Source organism: Scatophagus argus, chromosome 11 (genome assembly GCF_020382885.2).
Source record: "Scatophagus argus isolate fScaArg1 chromosome 11, fScaArg1.pri, whole genome shotgun sequence".
In the NCBI taxonomy this organism is placed as follows: Eukaryota; Metazoa; Chordata; class Actinopteri; family Scatophagidae; genus Scatophagus; species Scatophagus argus.
In genome coordinates this window covers 22,140,784-22,165,133 of record NC_058503.1, presented here as the reverse complement: position 1 = coordinate 22,165,133, position 24,350 = coordinate 22,140,784, and the positions used below count along the sequence as shown (strand labels likewise).

Below are 24,350 nucleotides of genomic sequence, written 5' to 3'. Positions count from 1 at the left end.
ACAGCTGATGTGCGTGCTAACCCTCGCTAACAATGCTAATGCTTGTTCTTCTTCTTTACCAAAGACATTACATCATTAAAATAACAGTGCCAGTAAACCTATCTGACTTTATTCTTTTGTAAAAGGAAATGATGCACCTCAGTTCGGTGTCTCGAGGTCAGCACACGTGCACAAAGACCGGAGCGACACCTGCAATCAGGCGTCTGCAGACTCTCCTGGACGGACACTTGTGCACATGCACTTGCGATTCCCCTCCCTCTCGGCTTCCTGGCTCAGCTTTTATGAGGAGAGCAGTGTGAAATTGACACAGCCATTATCTCTGTTGTAGCAGCTCCACCCCTCCCCTTCTCTCACCTCCCCGCTTCACCTCCCTCCTCTGCCCATCTCTCACACAACAAGGACAAGAATGTCCTCTCAGAATGAAAAGACTGCAACCGCTTTGTTAAAGATCCCGGTTTAAGGTCACTGGTTGGGTTGTGAAGTCATGCAAAATAGCAGCGTGGGTTCATAGCAGGACTGGTCTTGGATCAGTGGTTAGGCATGCTGTTTTAAGATCTCCAGAGTCAACAAATTTTAGTGCCATTTTTTTCCATCTCTGCTGTTATTTTTAGATCCTCTATAATAAAATCCCTTGGATTTTTTTGTCTCCATTTGCCATGATACTCTATCGTCCCTCCATTTGCTTTGGAGCCAGAGCTGGCAGTGACCTCCTATAGGTGGAAGAGCCATTACTTTTGGTTATGTGAAAACGGATCCTCGGGTTTCATTATTTTTATGTTCTGCTACTTTTATTTTTTCTGTCTGGGGTCAACCATGTATCTTCCTTAGACAATTGCAGCCAAGTGGAAACCTTCCCGCCTGCACTCGTGTCACCTCCCAAGGCTCCGGTGTTATAACTCAGAGAGCCTCCGCAGAGGGCCTTGCTGTGCCGCATCACCTTCATTAACCACCGCGCTGGAAGCTTCTCTGTCATCCCTGGTTCGATGACTCGCCTCTCAACTCTGGCTTAGCTTCCCCGAGTTTATTTTTCCACTTATCTGTTGTGAGGACGGAGGGAGGCAGAGACAGAGGGACAGAAAGGGGGAGATACTCGGGGCTCGGGCTGTGGTTTTTAATCTGTTATTCTCCTGTATTGGCACAGGCGTCTCCAGTGTGGGGATTAAGAATCCAGACAGAGTGATGGAGCTCGACGCTGACCCCGAGGGCGGCTGAAGACTGGAGGAGGAGAGGGGAGAAACAAAATAAATCATTTCTGTGGAATGAAAGACAGAATGAGACGGGTGGAGGATTGTGAGTTTCTTTGTGTTTGTGTGTGTGTGTGTGTGTGTGTGTGTCAGTGACAGACAAAGAGAGGTGATAGAGAACAGAGCAAGTGAGGTGTTGGCAGTGGTAATGGTCTTGTTGAGGTAGGGAGCAGTCTAAAGCCTGAAACGTGACCTGAGAGGTCACCTCACACAGCACTGTGCTGATGGGTTGGCGTGTAGGAGCACAGCTGTGCTTTAACACCTCATTTCCACATGGATGAATGCATCAGATGAATAAACAAATTCAAGGTTTTGCAGATTCAGTGTTGTATTCCTCAGCATGAGGTTTTCTATCCTTTTTTTGTTTGTTTTGTTTTTTTTTAACAGCAGCAGAAAGGCTGCAGTGTTTATCCTGAAAGAATGGTGTCCCCGCGGTTTTTAATTGGTCTCGGATGCATTTTCACATGATCCACAAAGAGAAAGGTCAAGTTTGCCCTCGTTGCTTCAAGTGTTATTTATTGTTGCAGCATGTAAAATCAGACTCCAGACTTAAACTAAACTGCATCAGGAATACACATGGGAACAGGTAGGATTTCACCTATAAAAATGCCAATCTGTGTGGGCCATCAACAATCATTGAGGAAACTGATTGATTGTTGATGGCTCACACAGGATTTCAGCATCAAGGATATTTAGCATCAGTTACTGACTTGCTGCTCATTTGGGAAGCAGAGGCACTCATGGAGTTGGATCTCATGTTGCTTAGAAAGATGTTTCGTCTTGTGGCTGGTGTTTCCACCCTGACATAAAGTTATCATTTTAAAGACATCACACCTGCTGTCATCTTTGTGAAATGGAGCTTTGGACCGTTTCTCCCACATCCACGTGAGTTTGACATCTCTGTTTTGCCAAGTCAGAAAAATATGCCGGCATCGATAAAGAGAACAGAGAAGCTTTCAAGCATATGATTATTATGGATCAGACCGTACTGGTTCTCGATTCCCATCCTTAGCCAGAAATCAAAACATCTCTCAAGCTTCAAAGGGAAATTGTATTGATTTTCAACCATGTCTGTATGATTATCGAGTGGCTAGAAGATGCAAATGAAGAGTTTTTAACTTCTCTCTATGTTGTCTGAATCCTACAGTCAACTTTAGGACTGCTGCCCTCCATAGATTGTAAAAGCTGTTGGCTGCTGTGACCACTCATACAGTTCAGCCGTGAAGTGATAGCTGAGAAAACATTTAGGGACTTAATCCAGAGTCTACGTTTCCTGCAAATGATAATTTTAAAGTTTTTAAAGTTGAAGGTGTGTATCTTCATCCTGGCACGCAGGCTCATGGTGATTTGCTTTCTGTAACTTTCTAAAACAGACAATTTGCCATTCGCGTTGACTTCAGGTGAGAAAGTAAGCTGGGTTTGAATTCCTCTCTCTCAGGCTCTCTTTCACAGCAGTGAACGTCTTTCTGGAGAGACGTGTCCACGTTTCAAGTTCCCACTGACTGCTGGAACATGTGGAACATCGGTGGAGATGCTTGTGTGACTCTTTCTTTTATATTTAGCAACATTTTATAAGCTTTTCTTTTTGAAAGATTCAACCCAAAGATGCTGATTTCACCTTCTTTGCACAGATGCACATAAATATTTGCAATACTGTAAGTCCAAGTTGAACAGATAGTTTGGTGTCAGACACACCCCTTTAAGCATCAAATACTCCAAATTCTTAATCTATGCTCTTCTCCTTGTTATCTTTCTGTAGCCCTCACAGCACCACCCCCGAGTCTCTGCACTCTGGCATCTTCAGTGTTTTGTTTCCCTGCATTTCCTTCCCCATGCTTTATTTGTCAACATAGCTTCCTGGCTCAAGGTCATTCCTCCTCATTTGACCTCCTCTCCTCCATATATCGATGCCAGTAGATCCATGGTTCTTGGCTGCTAAAGCAAAATCGATATCCGCGAGTGCTCTGCGCTTGTGCTCTAATATCCTCCAAACCACCTGCCAAAATATTTATGCTGTATTCATGGGAGGTGCTTAGAGAGAGACACAGAAGAAGAACAAGAGACGGCACAGCCCTCGGCTTGGACGGCTCTCAACACTGCAGCTCACATCACAGAGGCTTGTGATTTATATTGTATTGCAGTTCTTATTAAATGTCAGTGTTGCTAACTGAGGCCAGTCTTTCAGTCTTAGCTCAAGTTTGGTGAGCAGTGTGAATATTATTGATGTGCGGGTTACAGCTGGGTGATTCACCTCATGTGGCCTTTTTACTTTTTCCACAAGAGTGAAGGCGGCTGCTCCTCTGATTGTTCTGTTTACTTAACACAGACAGAGAGAGTAATGAGAGTGGAAACGCAGGAGGCAGCAAGTCCGGCCATGATACATGATACAATGATACAGCATTCGCTTTCAGACGTAGAGTTCTCCACTTGAGCAGTGGAACATGGAGGATGGTTGCCACAGGTGTTGGGCCCAACAGCTTTCAGCCCAACCAGATGGGGAGACAGAACAAATATACAGCCCTTGTTAATCTCTAGTTGTCTTTTTGCCCTTGAGGTGAGTGTATGTGACGGCCGTGTGTGTTTGTATGAGGCGTATTGATGGTTTGACCTCTTGACTTGATAAACTCCTCTGCACTCCATCCGCCTGAGCAAACAAAAGCAAGGAACAAGGGGGGCTTTGGTATTCTGGCGGCGCACGTCCCATTGTGCCCCTGTCACATCACGACGGGAGGTATCGGAGGCCGAGCGGGGGGCGGCTGAGGGAGTCCTGGGTGGTTAACATGCAAATGAACTGTTTAATGGGTCTGAAAAGGTCACTTGGGTCAAGCGCTGTGATAATTCAGTGTCAGATTAAAGCATCATCAGTGTGTATGTGCGGGCGTTTGTGGGTGGCCGGTCAGCATTGCAGCTGGACTTGTTCCCCATGCTGCTTTGTCAAAAAGACCACAAAGAGCCTCCAGACAGAAACTTCCCAAGTATGAAATCAGATCTTAGCTCAGTTTAGGATGACATTTTGGTATCACAGAAAAAACGTTTCTTAACTGCAGTAATCACTACAGAATGAGCCTGAGTTAGCGTAGAGCCTAAACTCAAAATAACTGAAAACACAAGTGTTGGAAATGTTAACACTGACGTCAAAGAGATTAAAGAGTTGAGTTTACAACTGCATTCGGGATTTCTCAGGATTCACTTCTGTGAGAGGAAAATCTTTGAACCTCAAGACGGGACGGGATTTATTTTTCTGAATGGGGCACAAAGTCAGTGGTGGCTGCTGCTGCAAGAAACCTGACAAACTTTGCCTGTTGTTCATCAATCAATCACAGTAAAATAACTGCAATAGACAAAGAGGCAAACAACAGAAAAGAAAAACCCAGTGGATTGGAGGGCAACTGACAGAGCAAATAAGAAAACCAAAGAACAAATGATAATGATGGCGAGAGGCTGGTTTGATGGTGTAGGTGGGCAGGTTGTCTGAGGACAATCAATTCTGTATGATATCTTTTTTTTTTTTATTGATATGTGCCCTGGGGAGGTAAATGCCATCATGGCCTGCACTGCAGATGTCTGTTTGGTGGACGATTGATTGGTCTGGCATTTGATCCTCTGGCTCACAGTGAAGGATGGAGGTGATGGAGTCATGGGAGCACCCTTGGCCTGCCTTCCCTCCGTTCCCTACCCCCCGCCTATCCTGCTCATCCCCTCCTCTCTGCTCCTTCCATCATTTATCTGTCCCTTCTGCTGCTATATATCCCTCACTGTCTTGTTTCCCACACAAGAGCCTCTTAGAAGCCCTGGCGCAGTGTGGTTTTGTGAGGTCTTTTTGTGCTAAAAGCCATATAAATGGCCGGCTACTAAAAACATCCACCTATTAAGGACCCCATCAGCTGCCCATGGTGTCCATTCCCTCTGCTCTCATCTCCCTGCGCATTAATGAAATGCTGAAGTAATGCAGCTACCAGCTGTTAATTTGCTAAGTAATCTGAGTGGCACCAAACTGCTCTTTCTTTTATTCATGTTTCAGCTGAAGCCATTTAATTAATTGGTGAACACATGTGTAACACTTATTTAATGATGCACAAGACACACGAACAATGAGGAAACACGAAAGAGAGACAGAGAGACTGAGAGGATAAATCAATCATGTGTTTAATTTTCCATTTTAATAAGGCACTTGATTCACATGAAATCTGTATTCTCTTAAATGTGTGATGAATGAAAAAGGCGCAGGAGTTACCACATGAGGATTAAAGACTCCACTGCAAAAAGGACAGGGAGAATATGAGAGCTGTAATTGGATATCTGTGAATTAATTTGCTCGGCGAACATACGATGAATCACATCAGGTCATAAAACCCAGATGGAACAGAGGGACGATTGGCACGAGTGGGTGAAGGCAGATATTTAACGAGTCAGCCCGGGTGCAAAGTGAGGCTTTCGGTGGTCTGCACTGCCACCATGTGGGGAGAAGAGGCTGAACAAACTGCAGGGAAGGCATGAGTAGATAACACTGATTTATTTTCAAGTGAGATCCCCAGAGTGTGATAAATATTCTACCTTTCAAATTAAAATTGCTTTTCAGACTATTAATCACAGCTGGATAAATGCTACAACTGATTTCTTCTCTCCGGAGGGTGGGATGTGGAGAGCACTCTTTGGGAGAAACTGGGAGAAGGAGGCTAATCAGTTTGTGTGCATGAACCTGTGAAACCTGACCGCCGCTTGAACACCAAACTCCATTTCCTACAGGGAGACTCAGTGTAAAAGAATGCAGAGTGGGAGAGAAGCCTGGAGTCACTCCTATCACTGCCACCTCCTATAACCAAATTTATGAAGACATTTCTTTGGCGTGCTCTTCATAAACTTCAGTATTATAATCCTCAGTAATCCTCACCAAGAGGGTGATGGAGGAAGTATGTGACAGCTAGAACTGTACCTCCTTTCCCTGCAGAGAGGAGACGTTTTTCATCCAAGAGCAGGAACACAAGAATGTTTCTGTATGTTTCAGCAGCCATGCATCAATGTGAAGAATGTAGCCGAATCTAAAAGAGGATTCATGCTCATTAATTATGGTCCCAGTGCCCTATGCAATATTAGAATAGCACAGGGAAACAGAGACGTGATGCAAAGCCCTTGTTTTAGCCTCCTCAGAGTCTCATTTCACTGTCTGCTGGTTGAGTCCCACTTTTTTAAATTAAAACTTATCCTCAGAAACAACAAACGCATAAATGATGATGCAATTTAAGGGACGAACATCCCAAGTGTGCACTGCTTTCCCTCATCATTGCTTTGTTTCTTTATTTGTGTGTTATAAAGCGTAGTCTGAAGGGAGCTTCAATGAATCTCTAGTAGCATTATTAGCTGATATTACTGCAATGACTCTAACAGACTCAGGCTACCATTTAACATTTAACAATGTTTCCAGACAAGTAAAATGAAGAAGTGAAAAATTTTCTAATATACACAATAAGACAAACATACTGCTGCAGCTGCTGCTATTTCTATTACTGTTACTATAACTACTTACTACACTACTAAATAAATAAACAAATAAAGTCGAAGAAAATTAAAGCCTTTAGCCTAAGCTTTTGGGCTATTTATTTTTGGCTGGTATCATTAAGAGTGTAGGTAATTGCAAGGCTTAAAAATAATTTATCCTTCCATATTGATATGTGGCAAAAAAACCCGATTTATTCTGTTACTTTATTTCAGTTTTATCTCATACTCCAGGTTTGTTAAATAAAGCTAACGAGTAAGTTTCCAAATACTTCTAAATGAAATAACTGGAAAATTAATTTGTTATAGCGGAACTCTTTACCAAGTTGTTTCAGTCGGATTCATTTGAGCGCTGCACAAAACATGGAGGATAGTGGTAACTTGCAAAGAAGGCTCTCATGATAACAGTTGCATTTTAGCCAGATGATGATGTATTATTTGTATTGTTCCATCGTTAACTAATAAAAATATTTTAATTCCGGTAAGTCGTTAAATTCGCTAAATGAATGTCGTTAATTTCAAACGTGTTGTTGGTGTAATGCTAATAACTTGCTAGCTTGCTTCAAGTCCTTTTGACCAGAACGTTGTCTGTTTAGGGACAGAATCAGGTTTACAGTCAAATATAACGTATTTCTGTACAAAGTATCGTGTTGACAGTTCATACCGTGTTTATGAATTTGTTATTCCTAAATACGGAACTTTAAATTGGCGTGTTGTTTAAACGTAGCTCTTCAGTGCTCTCTTGTGTCATTTGTCTTGTCCTAATGTTAGTATGAGGCTGTGCTGTGAGTGTGATCACAGTTCCAGGCAGGTCTGAGATCTGCAGGGGAAAATGTCTTGTCTCCGGCTGTGCTTGTGGCTTCAGCCTGGGACTGAAGTTCGTACTGTCTTCCGGCGGAGTGTCCATCAACTTGCTTCTCTTCAGAAAGCCACAGCTCTTCCCCCAAAGAAAGTCCAAAGTTTACTTTACCCCTTCAGTGAGCTGGAGGCGTACCTGGACAGGTACTGTATTTTGTTTCTACATTGTTTATGGGGCACATGTTTTTGTGCTGTCTGGAGATTCGTGGCCTTTGAGTTGGACATTTTAATTGACTGGAATGACATTTTCAGGTCTGTGGACAGGACACAGTTCCAGCTCTTTCATCCCTGTTTGGAGGACATGGTTAAAGCAGAAAAGTTCTTCTGCTCCTCACCTTCTCATAAGATTCATTACCACATCTCTGCAGAGAGGATGGACCACATTCCTGCTCTGAAACAGCCAGAGGTTCGTAGGCCGTCAGACTGTTGACAAGTGGCTCTTGTTCAGTGCTGCCAAAATGTGTGACTTTTTTTTCTATTTTATTTTATTTTGTTCAGTAACCCTTTACAAAACAATGCTCTCAGTCCCTTTATACCATTGAATGAATTGAACTGATTTAATGTTTAAAATCTCAGAATTGCGAGAACTGCAGGACTGCTTTCCGCTGAGGCTACAGGTGGCTCATTATCAGGTAACCAGAGAGAGCACCAGTTGGTGTTAGCTGCAGTTTAAATGATTTATGAATGAACTGAGACGGGTCTTTGTAGGGTGCTGAGTGTTGGGGCAGACAGTAGAGGACTGTAAAGAATGTCCCACCTCTCTAACATTTTCCCATTCGTCTGACACACAAGGTTCCTGTTGATGCTTGAAATCCTTGAATTTGTGGGGGAAAATCAAGGCGCTGTAAGTGTTTGAAAAGAGACAAGGTGCTTGAATTTATGTAGTTTTGTGTAAGAATAGAAATTGAAGTTGTCTTTTAACTTCTGTGTCTCAAACTGCCATGTTGGGTGCTTGAAGATTCATGAGTGCAGGGTTTTTTGGTTTGGATCCTCACAAATCTTGTTTCAATGTCAGATTGAAAAGTCTAGAACTTTTTCTCTCTGCAGTAGTCCAGTCAGGGTAAACCAACTAAATTAAACAAAAATACAGTTTATTCTTTCATGAAGAGGGCTACAGTCTGCTGCCTTAAAGCCACTCATGTTACAGAATAATTTATCCTACCCTTGCTTTCCTCCCCTCTTGACTGATGTACTGGCCAGGATAGCCTTGTTAGATCTGTTAATGCCAAGTGTAACATGTGCTTGACGAGGTAAACAGCAGCTGTAAAAGAAAGAGAAGGTGTGCAGTTAAGGGTGTTAGGCTGTTGAACATGAAGCTGTTCACGTTGTTCTTCCTTGACCCAGAACACTATAGATGAAAAAATGTACCATAATGTCTTTTTACTCCCCTGCAGCCTCACAGATAATTAAGCACGAGTCCTCACTTGATAAAACATGAGCAGGATTCCAACTTTGTAGACGGTAGCCTTCACCAGTGGGTTCAGATTGGAGCACTGTGTTGATTGGACAGCAGGATCTCTTTGGCATGCTGAGCTAGTTACCTCCCTGCCTCTCTGCTCCTTCAGAGGATGATGTATTTGTGGCTCACTGGCAGCATCAGCCTCCATCCATCTGTCTGAGAGATGGATGAGCCTGAGCCGTGTCCTGCGGGACTCGCTGCTTGTTTGTACTGAGGCAGTGAAATGGTAGCAGCCAGTTGGCGTGGCCTGTGACAGTCAGAGCAGGTGTGCTGGAACGACCTCAGTGGGAAAAATATTCCAGTGTATCCAGTGGATTACTGTAAAAGCCTTGACAACACAGTGACACTTGTCACACTGATAAGTAAATTACACTGGTGGAACTTGTGTGTATTCTCAGGTGTGTTTCATCGGCAGAAGCAACGTGGGCAAGTCGTCTCTCATCAAAGCTCTGTTCGCCCTGGCTCCTGAGGTCGAGGTCCGAGTCTCCAAAACTCCAGTGAGTATTCTCAACCACATTAAGTTATCTAGCTCTGCCTCCCAGTCCTCTGTCCCGTACACAACTCCCTTTGGCTGCATGGGAGTAAAGGCACAACATGCGTGTCCATGTGTTTGTGTGTAAAGATGCGCAGATCACAGTCATCTCTACCTTCTTGATTATTCAGCAGTATGTTATTTTAAAAAAATGTTTGTCTTCTTCAGAGTTTAATCTCTCTACATCTCCTCTGAGTCTTTCCCTCTTTGTGTTCATCACTCAGGGTCACACAAAGAAGATGAATTTCTTCAGAGTGGGCAAAGCTTTCACCATCGTTGATATGCCAGGATATGGTCACCGAGCACCTAAAGACTTTGTGGATATGGTGGAGCCGTACATTTACACAAGGACAAAGTGAGAAGTTGTCTTTATTTAGCTGTCGGGGGTGCAAGTATTGAACTAGTGTGTGTTGACAGTATAGTCACATGGTGTTATTTGATGGATGTCTGGAGGGCCAAAATAAGACTCTCATCAACCATCTGTCTTGTAATAAATACAAGAAGTTGAAGAAACCCCACTGTCACCAGACACTTAACCTATGCTGCAGAGGCAAGAGATTTACAGAACTGAAATTCATTCATTAAGTAAAACAATTTCTTTAATGCAAAGAGCTTTCCGTCACAAGGACACTTTTTATTATCATTTGGCTGTGCTATGTTCATAATTTCTTCAGTCGTGTGATAAATGGACAGCTTGTTGACTGTCTTTTCTCAAGCCTGATGTCAAACATCCCAGCGTGTATCAGTAATGTACCACCAGGCCAACAAGTGACAGAACATGAAGTTCATTTCTCATGAGAGAAAAACCTTGTGAATCAAAATTTTTAAAAGGCTGTGCTGACAAGAACATCTCAAAAGCCTTTCAAGGAAAACAAGTTATGTTGTATTAATTCTAATAACATTCTGCATCTCAGAAATGAAGCTTTGTTCATAATGATGACATTCCATTTCTAAGCCGACTTTGGACTGCTGTTTGTAGAATTACATTCTTTTGGTGGCTGCTCGGATTGCTTCTGACTTGTGTCATCCACATATTTCCAATAATCCAGATTCTTAAGTCCAAAAGTCAAAATTTGTTGAAAACCAATGTAATCATTTTCAAAATTTCAAAATGTCTTTATCAAACAAAATAATCTGCCTTTAATCCATATTTGTTGTTTTTTATTAAGTCAAGAACAACATTTTCACTGCAGTAAAAACTATTTGCTTTCCAACTCGGCCCACACAAGACCGGTGGGTCTCCTGTGACGTTAACAGGGCCGCCGAGCAGCACCGTCTCCTGAGACACCAATCAGAGCAGCAGAGAAGCTGTGACTTCCTGTGGGCTGCGACCCGTCCACAAGGTGGTGCTGTGTAGTCACTGCACTGTCATTCACAGTTTCTTTGCGTTGTATAACCAGCCATGACTACCACTTGGCCAACGTCTCCTTGTGATCTTTTCAGTCTGGTGAGGACGTTCCTGCTGGTCGATGGCAGCGTTGGTCTTCAGAATACTGACCTGATTGCCCTGCAGATGTGTGAGGAGATCAGATGTCCATATGTGGTAGGACGCACACACACACTTTCTTCTTGAATGGTAACATTATTTTTTATTTTATTTAGTTGGAAGATTTCAAAGTGAAAGGCTGATTTGTATTTTTGCTCGAGAAGCAGCAGATTGTGAACTGTAAGTGCTGGAGGTGGTGAGCGTTAACCAGCTTCTACCCCTCCTTTTCACATTTTCCTCATTCCTCTTACAAATCCTCATCATTATGTCCACAGTAAATTAATGCTGAACGCTCTCACTCAGCTATTTAAAAACTGCTGTCCCCTCTGAAGCGCCACCGCTGAGACACTGTAATGAAGCACCGCCACTCGCTACGCTCTCTGCAGTCAATTATTCATGCTCTTAGGTTATTAAACACTTTGATCATTATTAAGGCTGTGACACTACAGCTTTTAACAAGGATGAACTCAGCAGGAAGATGAAAGAGTCATTTTCTAACCTGAAACAGCCTTTAAAAAGGTTGCAGCTTTACTGATGTGAAGGATAAGATGCAGTTTAACAGTCGCTCAGCCAGCTGTAAGAACATTTCTTATGTATTCATTCGTTCCTGTACTGTAATTTTATTTTTAACTTAGTGGGATTTGAAGCTGAAAATTGCTGATAGTTAATTACAAGTGCTGTAAATTCCAGTTACAAATGTTCTGATGGTCTAATCTCTTAATGTTTGAGTTTGTGTCTGAATGAAGGTATTGTTCATGAAGACGGAGTTGTGATGTGCCAAACATTTTGTTGTGCAGCTGGTGGTGACAAAGATCGACAAATGCGGACACGGAAAGCTGCTGACAAACTTACTGAATCTTGTGGAGGTGGTTAAAACCGAGACCACAAGCTGCTTCCCCCAGCCGTTCCTGGTCAGGTGAGAGTCCCAACTCTGAATGTACGAGGACTCCTAAAAACTCAGAGCCTGATGTGCATCGTTTCACATTCGATCGTGTTGTCTCTTTTGGATAAAATAAATACACTAACATAATTTATTATTATTTTTTTTTACTTTTAATATGTCTCATGAAAAACCAAATGTCAGTGTATACAAACCAAACCAAATTAGTTTTGTTATCCACACAGCGTCACACGGGACACAAATCTCCTGAAAATAATGTGTTTGATCGATTCACCCGGCACAGATTATCCCGTTTTATATTCACTATTTCACACAACTTCTGAAGGCAGACTTCTCCCACATCCCCCCAAACGGCCGTAAGGGGCGCCACGTTTCTCTCCACGTACATACGTGTGAAACCATGCGTGATGTGTGCACTGCACAACCACGTCCACCGGAGTGAAAAATCAAATATTTATGGATATTTCTGAATCTTAGCGTCAACAAACCAAAAAAAAAGGTTGAAAAATGAATTGACTCTAACATGTGTTATCATGTGTCTGGTATGTGTCATCAGGATCTTTGTCCTCCGTGTGATGAGCTCCATTGTTGTCTAAAAAGTGGATCATATGTTGCTTCATAACCATGAAGTCAATAGAACACCAAATGTGGATTAATTCACAGCTGGAAATAGCCCCCAGCACACACGTGCAGCTAGACAAGGAGACTTCATAGAGTGCTATTTATGAACTGCTTTAATGTCCCAATTTTCTGTTGAGATGTGGTTTCTGTCCTGAGAATAAAATAGACTTTGCTGTTTGACAGATTGCATCCACTCTTTCTTTGTCTTTGTCTCTCTTTCTGGTGGCCAGCAGCTCCCTGCAGTTTGGGGGCGTCTACCTCCTGAGAAGCTTCATCGCCCACGTAACAGGGAGCATCAGGTTCACGGACACCTCACAGAGACCAGAGGCCAGCTTAGCTTAGCAGAGCACATCTGGGACCTGCTAAGTTCCACACACATCTGGGTCCACATACATCCAGACAGCCGCTTCACAGACTTTTATTTTCTAATAAAAAGTAAAACTCTCTGTTGTTGTTGGCTGCTTGTCCTTTACAGAGGGATGCTCCACAACCCCACACCAAAGGTCCACAGAAGTACATGGACAGAGCCAGCAATAGTACTTGAAGCCGTGTAATTAGGTTAGATGATGTATAGAGTATGTAAGACTAAATTCAGCGTGTGGGATTATGGATGTGCAGGCTTTTTTGTACTCTTGCTTGCTAAGCAGACTGGTTGGTTGGCAGCTTAAAGGGTTACTGATGTGTTGTTTGGATGACTAATTGAGGATGGTTGGGTAACTGATTAGCCTGTCCAACTTACACTTTACATAACTTTTAACTTTACGTATAGTTCAGCTTGTGAAAAACATCGTAATGACTGAAATCTGCAGATCACTTTTAGGAAGTTTTTGAGTGTGGTCCATTGATGTTCAAGATGTTCCATGATTTTTTACAAATTGATTTTATTACAAAATTTTAATGAACTGATAAATGACATTCTGCAACCACAGGCTGTTTTCTACCTCTGATAATTAACCTCTGTAGGTTAGTGTGAGACATTAAGCTTCCGTTTTTGTTGATGCATTTTCCCATACAAAACGGAATCTGTCACATTAATCAAAAACATCGAAATCAGCGATTAACAAGTTACGCTCGTTAATCCAATACACTCCAATGCCTCCTCATTACGTAAGAGAGTGATTGTGTTACCGCAGACACTGGGACCAGTCTGTCAGCCCGACAGCCTGTCTCACTGTCCGGGCCCCTGGGCCACATGTGGCCTCGTCTCTTTCGTCACTTACACCTTCATCTGAACTTCAACCAGCACCAACAAGTTCCCATACGACACTGGTGAGTGGATAATTTATGATGCACTTGTATTTTCCCACGAAGAGTACCAGGAAGTTCTTTAGAACAATGATTAAAAGACACTCTTACAGGGATCCATATATGCCTTACCACGAATCCTGCTTCATCTTTATGTCATGGTTTATCTTAATCGCTTTCACTCTTATTGTTTTACGGTGTTATATCATCACTTACTTAACAGTACGAAACTTTTTATAATCCCATGAACCAGATAGTAGAAGTCATTGTGGTGTTATGAAATCCATGACATTATTGAATGCTGCATTACAAACGGCAGATATTATAGATAAGAACATTTTGCTTCCAAAATGATTTAAAAACACACACTTTCCACTCCTGTTACGGCTGCTCGCGGGGTCCTTCAGCTCTAAACATCACTGTGACATCCCTGACACAGAACTGAAAACAACAACTGTGAACTCTCTTTGTTAACTCAGATTTCTTCGTCAGGCCCTCGTTCCCTTAACAATCTGTGTTTGTTGTGTCTGCTGAAAATGGACATGGAATCACATGCCACCTGCTTCGGTCAAGAGGAGCTGGTTGTTATGATAGACGGCATTCATGACGACCTGGGACCAAGTGACACTGAAAATGTCTAAGCTTAGTAAGTTTTTGGCATTTGGAGTTGTTCTGTTGGATTGTATTGGGCAGCATATATTCCTACCACCAAGAGTTCTGTGAGCTTATGTGAAATAATAGAAAATTGTCTAAACTTTGACAGAACAGGTGCCTACTATTTCATGCTACTTGATGCTACAGATGTGCAGAGGGAACTTAAATTTTAAGTTGCTACAGGATCCGCGCTCAGTGATGCCACCACTCTGAGGCCAATGTTGGAATAGTGATCTTCTTCTTCAGTGTTTCCCAGCCTTTTTTGAGCCGTGGCACTGCTTGCTTGTTTTCATCAATGGATTAGTTGTGCTTTTGGAAAAACCACTCGTCTTGTTTTGTTGTGATCAACAGTCCAAAACCAAACTAAAGACACCAAAAAACATTTGTTTTGAAGAAAAGCACTTTTTCCTTCTTTAAAATGACTTAAATAATTCATAGAAATATTTTACTTATGGTGCCATGTGTCACTGTGTGATTATCAAAGCAAGTGGACCAAAATGTTAACTGAGTCAGTGCTGTGCTGTTAGCGAATGAAGGAAATAACAAAAATATGTTGCATTTACTAGATTAATTTGTGAAGAACCTATTCACAAAGTATAATTAATTCTCAGTAAAAACAGGCATAAATATTGCCACATCTTTCTATCTATCTCTTTGCAGTTTTAATGAGTATATGGGGGCAAACTGGAGCACCCGGGTAAACGGGTAAAAGGATGAGTATCAGCCTGTGATAGGAGAAGATGGTGATGAAGAGGGAGAGGAAGAAAATGAGACAGAGTCAGAGAGACCAGGAAAGTCATTGTGCTCTGTGGGCCAGGACTAACTTGTATGTTTTATCTAGTTTCAGCCTGTTGTATACAATCTTACTGTCATTTTTAGAGTTTTGGAATATTTGTACTATGCGTAACTGCTGTTAAATATATGCAAGTTGCCTATATGCTCACGATTTTGGTCAATAGGGAGTCATATCACATCCATGACAATGAAATTGCTGCATTAAGCCAAATTGATGTGTAAAAAATGAACTGTTATTCCTTTTATTAACTTGAATTTATCCATCCATCCATTTTCTATAAAGAAATGCAGAACTGCTTATGTTCTGTGTCTTATTCTATAGTTCACTGTTGAACTAAATACATGTTTTTTTGTCCTTGTAAGCAACAAGCAACAGAAAAGTGATACAGAATTTTATTTATTTATTCTTATCAAATGAAATGTGTTCTTGGGTTAATATCACTCTAAAGACATAATCTGTTCATTTTTTAATATTCTGAATTCAATTCTATTTTGACACGGAAGTCGTCCTGTTGTACTCCACAGTGGACATGGTGTGAAACTAATATTATAAATATGTTCAAAAAATTAAAATTGTATGTTTTTTAAGTCCAAATAGATAGGAAATCACACGGATATGATTTTAGGCAGTGAATGCAATCTTTGACTGACAGCTGCACCAGCCAATTAGCCGTTACAACAGGTTGGTTGATAAGCAGGCCAGGTAGCCAGATGCAAACGCGCTTTTTCTGAACGGACGCTGACACGCCGGGAAGCGGTGGCGGCAGGGGACCTCGAGGGCCGACCAGATGACACCAGCAACGGTGTAGGAGGCCTTCGGATGCGAACTGCGCTTCTGCCCAAAAGCTGTGAGTCCCAGGCCGACAAACTGTTAGCTGCAGGCTGAGACGAACCTTGAAACCGTGTTTGCAGAATAGACTGCTGCCTAATCGGCGTGGCGGAAGGGACGGCGCTGGCGCTGCAGGGGACAAAGATTGGACCATGGTCGTGAGCTTTTGGACTGTTTAATTTTAGCACTGTTTTTAATTCTGCTCTTAAAAAGAGATACCCATTTAAAGGTGGAATTTGGTGGTTTGTGGTAGATATGTGGGAACTGCAAGTAAATAAAAGAGAAAACAACCACCGCCGCCCCTTTTGACACAGACGCAGTCTGGCTGCTCGCCCCGTTCGCAGGCACAGGAGGGTCCGCAGGTCCCTCGGGTCTCGCAGACGTAGGAGACGCTGGCCGACGCAGACGCTAAGCATTAAACATTAAACATGTAGCTCAGGCGTTAAAAATGACTGAAGCAGTTTGGTTGAGCCTTATACACCATTCATATTGTATAATGTCAAAGTAAACTTTGAGACATAAAGGTTCTACCTAGAACCTTATAGGGTTCACCAGCTTGTCTAATAGGAGAACCCTTTTTGGTGCTGTGTCAAAAAACAATTATGTTTTGATTGGCTGTCTGAGAGCTTCCTGTGATTGGTTGTTGTAAAACCGCTTGTGTTTCATTGGACTGCTTGAAAACCACCCAGGCTGTGATTGGCTGTTTTAGTTAGAAGGCGGTGCCACTAAAACTGGTCACGAATCCGAATTGTGACGTCATATATCCTTGCGAGAAAGTTTATAAATAGAACCCCGACACAAAGATTTGTTGTTTTATCGCAATGGACCCTAGGCACCGGGAAGTGTGTAAGTCATTGTTTATTGCTGTTTGTGGATGTTATGTGTTGACTGTTTTTTTTTGTATTGCAGGTTTTATTATTTTTAGGTTTATTTTGAAATTTTTTTTTGTTTAATTATTATATGCAAACCCTTCGCTGGAAGGCGCCCCCCTGCAGGGGACGCCTTCCAGCGATGGGTTTGAATGCTGGTGCGATGGGTTTGCGATGGGTTTGCATGCTGGGAGCCCTTCGATGGAAGCCGCCCCCCTGCAGGGGACGCCTTCCAGCGATGGGTTTGCATGCTGGTGCGATGGGTTTGCGATGGGTTTGCATGCTGGGAACCCTTCGCTGGAAGCCGCCCCCCTGCAGGGGACGCCTTCCAGCGATGGGTTTGCATGCTGGGAGCCCTTCGATGGAAGCCGCCCCCCTGCAGGGGACGCCTTCCAGCGATGGGTTTGAATGCTGGTGTGATGGGTTTGCGATGGGTTTGCATGCTGGGAACCCTTCGCTGGAAGCCGCCCCCCTGCAGGGGACGCCTTCCAGCGATGGGTTTGAATGCTGGTGCGATGGGTTTGCGATGGGTTTGCATGCTGGGAACCCTTCGCTGGAAGCCGCCCCCCTGCAGGGGACGCCTTACCAGCGATGGGTTTGCATGCTGGGAGCCCTTCGCTGGAAGCCGCCCCCCTGCAGGGGACGCCTTCCAGCGATGGGTTTGCAACCCAAAATGAAAGAAACTACAATGAAATAATAAAAATGCTTTTTTTCTCTATCAAGATGACGGCCATACCTGCAGGCACATTTTATAGAAAGGTAAGTAGGTAGGTTTATAGGTAAGTCAAATATTCTTTATCTGTTGCTATTTTTTCCATGATAATTATATATATTCTTGTTTATTACCATGTCAGTAACAATATTTTTACATCTGAAAACAGTTTTATTATTTGTGTTTTGAAATAACAGTCATTTAATGAATGTCAATTGTAGTGGACACCCGGCTCATTTTAATGTATTTAATGATTGCACTTTGTTGTAGGAGAAGTGAAGCAGAGAGGATTCTGTACCGGATAATAGAAGTGTGTGAAGTGTGTAAGTCATTGTTTATTGCTGTTTGTGGATGTTATGTGTTGACTGTTTTTTTTTTTTGCATTGCAGGTTTTATTATTTTTAGGTTTATTTTGAACTTTTTTTTTGTTTAATTATTATATGCAAACCCTTCGCTGGAAGCCTCCCCCCTGCAGGGGACGCCTTCCAGCGATGGGTTTGCATGCTGGTGTGATGGGTTTGCGATGGGTTTGCATGCTGGGAGCCCTTCGATGGAAGCCGCCCCCCTGCAGGGGACGCCTTCCAGCGATGGGTTTGAATGCTGGTGCGATGGGTTTGCGATGGGTTTGCATGCTGGGAACCCTTCGCTGGAAGCCGCCCCCCTGCAGGGGACGCCTTACCAGCGATGGGTTTGCATGCTGGGAACCCTTCGCTGGAAGCCGCCCCCCTGCAGGGGACGCCTTCCAGCGATGGGTTTGCAACCCAAAATGAAAGAAACTACAATGAAATAATAAAAATGCTTTTTTTCTCTATCAAGATGACGGCCATACCTGCAGGCACATTTTATAGAAAGGTAAGTAGGTAGGTTTATAGGTAAGTCAAATATTCTTTATCTGTTGCTATTTTTTCCATGATAATTATATATATTCTTGTTTATTACCATGTCAGTAACAATATTTTTACATCTGAAAACAGTTTTATTATTTGTGTTTTGAAATAACAGTCATTTAATGAATGTCAATTGTAGTGGACACCCGGCTCATTTTAATGTATTTAATGATTGCACTTTGTTGTAGGAGAAGTGAAGCAGAGAGGATTCTGTACCGGATAATAGAGTGAGATTCAGATTTGGAGCTGTCAGAGGAGGAAAAGGATGAGGATGAGTATCAGCCTGTGATAGGAGAAGATGGTGATGAAGAGGGAGAGGAAGAAAATGCAGGAGAATCTGATGAGACAGAGTCAGAGAGACCAGGAAAGTCATTGTGCTCTGTGGGCCAGGACTAACTTTTATGTTTTATCTAGTTTCAGCCTGTTGTATACAATCTTACTGTCATTTTTAGAGTTTTGGAATATTTGTACTATGCGTAACTGCTGTTAAATATATGCAAGTTGCCTATATGCTCACGATTTTGGTCAATAGGGAGTCATATCACATCCATGACAATGAAATTACTGCATTAATCCAAATTGATGTGTAAAAAATGAACTGTTGTTCCTTTTATTAACTTGAATTTATCCATCCATGCATTTTCTAGGGGACCTCGTAGGGGACCTCGAGGGCCGACCAGATGACACCAGCAACGGTGTAGGAGGCCTTTGGATGCGAACTGCGCTTCTGCCCAAAAGCTGTGAGTCCCAGGCCGACAAACTGTTAGCTGCAGGCTGAGACGAACCTTGAAACCGTGTTTGCAGAATAGACTGCTGCCTAATCGGCGTGGCGGAAGGGACGGCGCTGGCGCTGCAGGGGACAAAGATTGGACCATGGTCGTGAGCTTTTGGACTGTTTAATTTTAGCACTGTTTTTAATTCTGCTCTGAAAAAGAGATACCCATTTAAAGGTGGAATTTGGTGGTTTGTGGTAGATATGTGGGAACTGCAAGTAAATAAAAGAGAAAACAACCACCGCCGCCCCTTTCGCAGGCACAGGAGGGTCCGCAGGTCCCTCGCGTCTCGCAGACGTAGGAGACGCTGGCCGACGCAGACGCTAAGCATTAAACATTAAACATGTAGCTCAGGCGTTAAAAATGACTGAAGCAGTTTGGTTGAGCCTTATACAGTGAACCCTCGTTTATCGCGGGGGTTGCGTTCCAAAAATAACCCGCGATAAGTGAAATCCGCGAAGTAGATATCTTTATTTTTACTATTATTTTACAATGCAATATTGTACTATAGAATGAAACAAAACATCAAAACTTGTTTTCAGGCCTAAAATGTGTTTAAGAAATACAAATATTAACGTTTTTTTTTTTAACAAAAACTATGATATAAAACAGGATTTATTCTCGCACACGCGTATTTCACAGTCCGTCCAGCTGTGCCTCTTCGTCCTGACTCCGCTGCGCTGTAGCGTCTTTTTCCACGGAAGGCTGCGCAGGAGTCTTTCCCCGAGAGAAGAACATTGTTATGGGTAGTTGTCAATATCAACAATATCAACTTTTTCACTTCTATACAGTAAAGCCCCGAAGCCAATTAGGATTCAGAGCACAATGCACTGTAAAAAAAAAAAAGCGCGGAAAATATAAGCACTGTAAAAAAAAAAACGCGAAGCCGCGATAAGTGAAGCGCGATATAGCGAGGGTTCACTGTACACCATTCATATTGTATAATGTCAAAGTAAACTTTGAGACATAAAGGTTCTACCTAGAGCCTTATAGGGTTCACCAGCTTGTCTAATAGGAGAACCCTTTTTGGTGCTGTGTCAGAAAACAATTATGTTTTGATTGGCTGTCTGAGAGCTTCCTGTGATTGGTTGTTGTAAAACCGCTTGTGTTTTGTTTCGTCGACTGCTTGAAAACCACCCAGGCTGTGATTGGCTGTTTTAGTTAGAAGGCAGTGCCACTAAAACTGGTCACGAATCTGAATTGTGACGTCATATATCCTTGCGAGAAAGTTTATAAATAGAACCCCGACACAAAGAGTTATTGTTTCATGACGATGCCACGCAGACGCAGTCTGGCTGTTCGACCCGTTCGCAGGCGCAGGGGGGGCCGCAGGTCCCTCCCGTCTCGCAGACGTAGGAGAGTTGTCCGACGCAGACGCTAAGCAGCGGCATAAACCATGTAGCTTAGCCGTTAAAATGATTGAAGCAATTTGGTTAAGCCTTACATACCATTCATATTGTATAATGTCAAAGTAAACGTTGGGACATAAAGGTGCTGTCTAGAACCATGTAGGGTTTGTCAGCTTGTCTCATAGGAGAACCCTTTTTGGTTCTGTGTCATGACAACAGTTATGTTGTGTTTGGCTGTCTGTGAGCTTCCTGTGATTGGTTGTTGGGATTAGATTGTTATGTTGGACTGCTTGAAAACCATCCTCTGTTTGAGAGGAACTTGCGATTGGTTTTTAAGACCCACATAAAACTAATGGCTTGAAACTGCTAGCAGGCCTACCTGCTCACAGTGCATAAGCAGCTGTTCACTTCAGCAATGTGTAACTACTTGCAATAATATAATATATGAGTAGTCTTTGTTTCTCAAATTGCCACATAGAGTATAGAGAATTTTTTGAGCCCAGAGAAATAATGGAGAAGTGTTCGTCCTGGAGCCAAGACAGTGGTGATGTGGTGAAGACTGGTGCTGCTCATGAAGGTGGACTGTGGACGTCCTGGAGACGGTGGCGGAGGGGTGTAGGTGGTTTGTGGACTGATGTAAAGCTGAAATGACAGCTGAGTGACAACAGAGAGAGGACACTGTTAAAGATCATGGGAAAAGACTGTAAAAATGTAGTTTTCCTGACTGAATTTCGGCAAAGCTTAATCAGAGCAGCAATTTGAATACATTTCCTTTGGCTGTGGGAAAATATAAAATATGTGCATTTTTTCTTTTTTATTTTATTGACAGAAAGATCCCTTTATTACACAGTCATTTGTTGCAATCCTGTAATTACACAAGCAATATTGTCATGTATTGTAACCACCTCTGACTGGAGAGCAAACATGACATAAAATGGCTAAAGTTTCTTTTTCTTTTTTGTTTTATCAAAAGTGCTGTAATTTAGTAAAAACTTCTCTGTATTTCATTTGCTGTTGTAGTTTAGTCCCAATAGCTGGTATCAGTAGATTATTATGACTCATTGTGGAGCTAATTTTGAACTATTTTGAGCGGAAGTCAACTCTGGTCTGCACAAAACAGTGAGACTAAAAAGATCAACAGATGCTTGGTTGTAAACTTTTTTTTATAGAGGCCAGTCAGCGAGGGTGTCAAGGTCAGTCAAAACCTCATTGTATCCTCTTTCATTTTTTTTCCTCTCAGTCCTCTTGTTCACCAGTGGGACAGTTTGTCAAAAGTGTCTTATCTTCATTTCTTTATTTTACACTGGAGCATGAGCACAGTGACATAAAACACGGACCTATCAGATCTGATTGTTATCTGCTATCAGATCAAATGAGATAAAGGCTATGACATGACACAAACTCTCACACACTCATTGACACGTCAAGAGCAGAAAGACACTTAAGATTTACTATGGCCTGAATGAAGGACAAGTCAGATAGACAGTTAGAGATAAAAGCTGGTTGGACAGATAAAGAATGATAAGACTCCCTCTGAAGAGCTACTTTAAGTCCTCCACTGTCCCCTTTGTCATACCACAGTACTGTTTTACAAACAGAAAGAATGATACACACCTTTATGGGAACGTGAGTCACCACATGAAGCTTTTCAAAGAGCACCTCGTGTGTCATTTTAAAATTTGGAGACATTACTGTGGTATAATTACTAGAAGCTAATAAGACTTGCTGCCTTTGCAGGGCATAACTGTAAATATCAAGGACATCTTTATTGCCTTGTCCTGATCACATTAAAAATATATGGAGGTGACTTAAAGCTCTGCTTATTGTTTCTTCCTTTGGATATTTGACCTTGTCTGTTTCCTCAATGTTCAATTTAACACGTGTGCAAGATATGATTTTGTGACATCGACCAAATCAACCACCTTATTGTAGCACAATAAAAATTTTAACTGGGTAATTCAACTTTTTTAATAGGAAAAAACACATTAGACAGAGTAGTTTTATATATCTCTTAAAACATATCTGGAGAAGATCTTTAAGAGTACTTAATGCCAGACATTGGGCCATCCATTGAATTAAAAAACGTAAACAAAGATGGTTTCTGTTGTTTTAGGTAGTTCACGCTGATGTTTGTTCATGTGCGCATTTTTCTGATAAGTTTGGTTTTATGTTTGTGTTATGCTATAAAAGGGGCAGAAACATCATGACTGACAGCTTTCAGTTCATTATGAAAAAAAAGGTCATAGCCCAGAAATAATTTTTGAAATGATTGAATATCAGTTTCAGCATCAGTCTAATGTAAATGTGTACACTGAGAAGTGCAGCCACCCCCATCGTAGCCCACCCAATAACAGCCAAGTTACATCCAATGTAACAGCACCACAAACTGCACGGTTTAAAAGTCTTCACTGAAGCCAACTTTTGTGCCACAGTCAGCATATACTTAAGGTTATAAAGACTGCATTAAACTGTACAGAGGACAGTGTGTTCACTCCATTTTATTACATACGATTAAGCCTTAACAAAATGTGAGCGATGGCCGGAGAGCTTCTTAAAGCTCTTCGTTGTTCTCCACACCGTTATTTCATACATGCAGCTACAGAGTGACTCGAGCAGCTCCTGTTTGTTAAAACAAAAAACATAGTTATTATGCATTCTGGATGGTGTCGACTGGTTGTCCTTTAACTTAAGGATTAAGCATTTGCCCCTTCATACAGAGGCAGACTTTTCAATAGGATCCTGGGAAGGTGAGAACAACCAAATTTTGTAGAAATTTAAATGAAATTAAAACAGAAGAATTTTTTCCAGTCCAGCAGACTTGTCTAGGTACATCGAAGCTACTGAGAACATTATGATGCATAAAGACATTTTATCACTCTTTAACTTTTTTATTGTTTCGTTACTCAGCCTTTGCAAGATGTTGACTTAAAGTGCCTATAAAAACAGTCCCTCCAACTTGGACCCTTTTTATTGTTTTACAGCACTGAATTAAGACGCATATGTAAGATTCTTTGACAGGAAACCATGGCAACCTTTCAAGTCAAATTAAAAAAATAAATCTTTACCAGCTAACTAAACTAAGCTACTAACTAAATTAAATCCAGATACAGAACACAAAATAACTGCAATTTCACGTCAGTATTTAACCTTTAGCAGAAATCACAGCTGTGAGGTTTTGTGGATCTGTCCAGCCTCTTCAGGACCTTCTGCACATTTGGGCCTTCTGCCTTCTCCCGTCTCAGCTATTTAAACCTATAACTCACTCAGCGTCCTCTCACACATTTTTGCATATTTACAACTGTTCCCTGTTTGACCTTTCTGTACTCTGAGTAGTACTCCTCTGGCGCCTCTGGACCAGGAAAACCAACTAAAACTTAAGCAGTCATTTATTTTGTGCTTCATATTCAACTTTAAATCAATTGTTGAGACTTTTTCTATTCAGAGAATCCTTATTACATCCACCCTGTGATTTTGTGTTTAAAATAATAATGATAATAATAAAAAGAGTTCATGTGGGGTTATTTTTAATGGCTCTGTGTAAAGAATAGCCAGTGTATATAAGGTGTGCCCGTCTTTGGAAACTGCAAGCAACTTCCCTCCTTACTGGCACTGAAGGGTGATGATGCTGCATAGCGTAGTTGTC

The 24,350-nt window shown here is 42.0% G+C and overlaps 1 protein-coding gene and 1 long non-coding RNA gene across 3 annotated transcripts; both read left to right on the top strand.

The window, feature by feature from the left end:
- The first annotated feature begins 7,057 nt into the window (after positions 1-7,057).
- Positions 7,058-13,040, top strand: gtpbp8 (GTP binding protein 8 (putative)). 2 transcript variants are annotated; one of them, XM_046404891.1, is made up of 8 exons: positions 7,058-7,218; positions 7,509-7,739; positions 7,848-8,001; positions 9,453-9,551; positions 9,811-9,941; positions 11,030-11,129; positions 11,870-11,988; positions 12,828-13,040. In XM_046404891.1, exons 2-8 carry the CDS (start codon positions 7,570-7,572, stop codon positions 12,934-12,936), a joined length of 882 nt encoding a protein of 293 aa, XP_046260847.1. In that variant the 5' UTR covers positions 7,058-7,218; positions 7,509-7,569; the 3' UTR covers positions 12,937-13,040. The 2 variants fall into 2 exon arrangements, with proteins under 2 accessions (XP_046260847.1, XP_046260845.1); XM_046404889.1 differs by having other exon boundaries at positions 12,825-13,040.
- Positions 13,041-15,771: 2,731 nt separating this feature from the next.
- On the top strand, positions 15,772-19,608 carry LOC124067383. The gene is made up of 3 exons (XR_006844746.1): positions 15,772-16,272; positions 17,710-17,745; positions 18,774-19,608. It is a non-coding gene; the product is annotated as an uncharacterized LOC124067383 (long non-coding RNA).
- Positions 19,609-24,350: the final 4,742 nt, after the last annotated feature.

Coding starts and splice junctions, on each gene's coding strand:
- gtpbp8 (XM_046404889.1), top strand. CDS start 7,570: ATGTCTTGTCTCCGGCTGTGCTTGTGGCTTCAGCCTGGGACTGAAGTT. Junction 7,740..7,847: donor CTGGAGGCGTACCTGGACAG/GTACTGTATTTT, acceptor TGACATTTTCAG/GTCTGTGGACAGGACACAGT. Junction 11,989..12,824: donor CCCCAGCCGTTCCTGGTCAG/GTGAGAGTCCCA, acceptor TCTGGTGGCCAG/CAGCTCCCTGCAGTTTGGGG.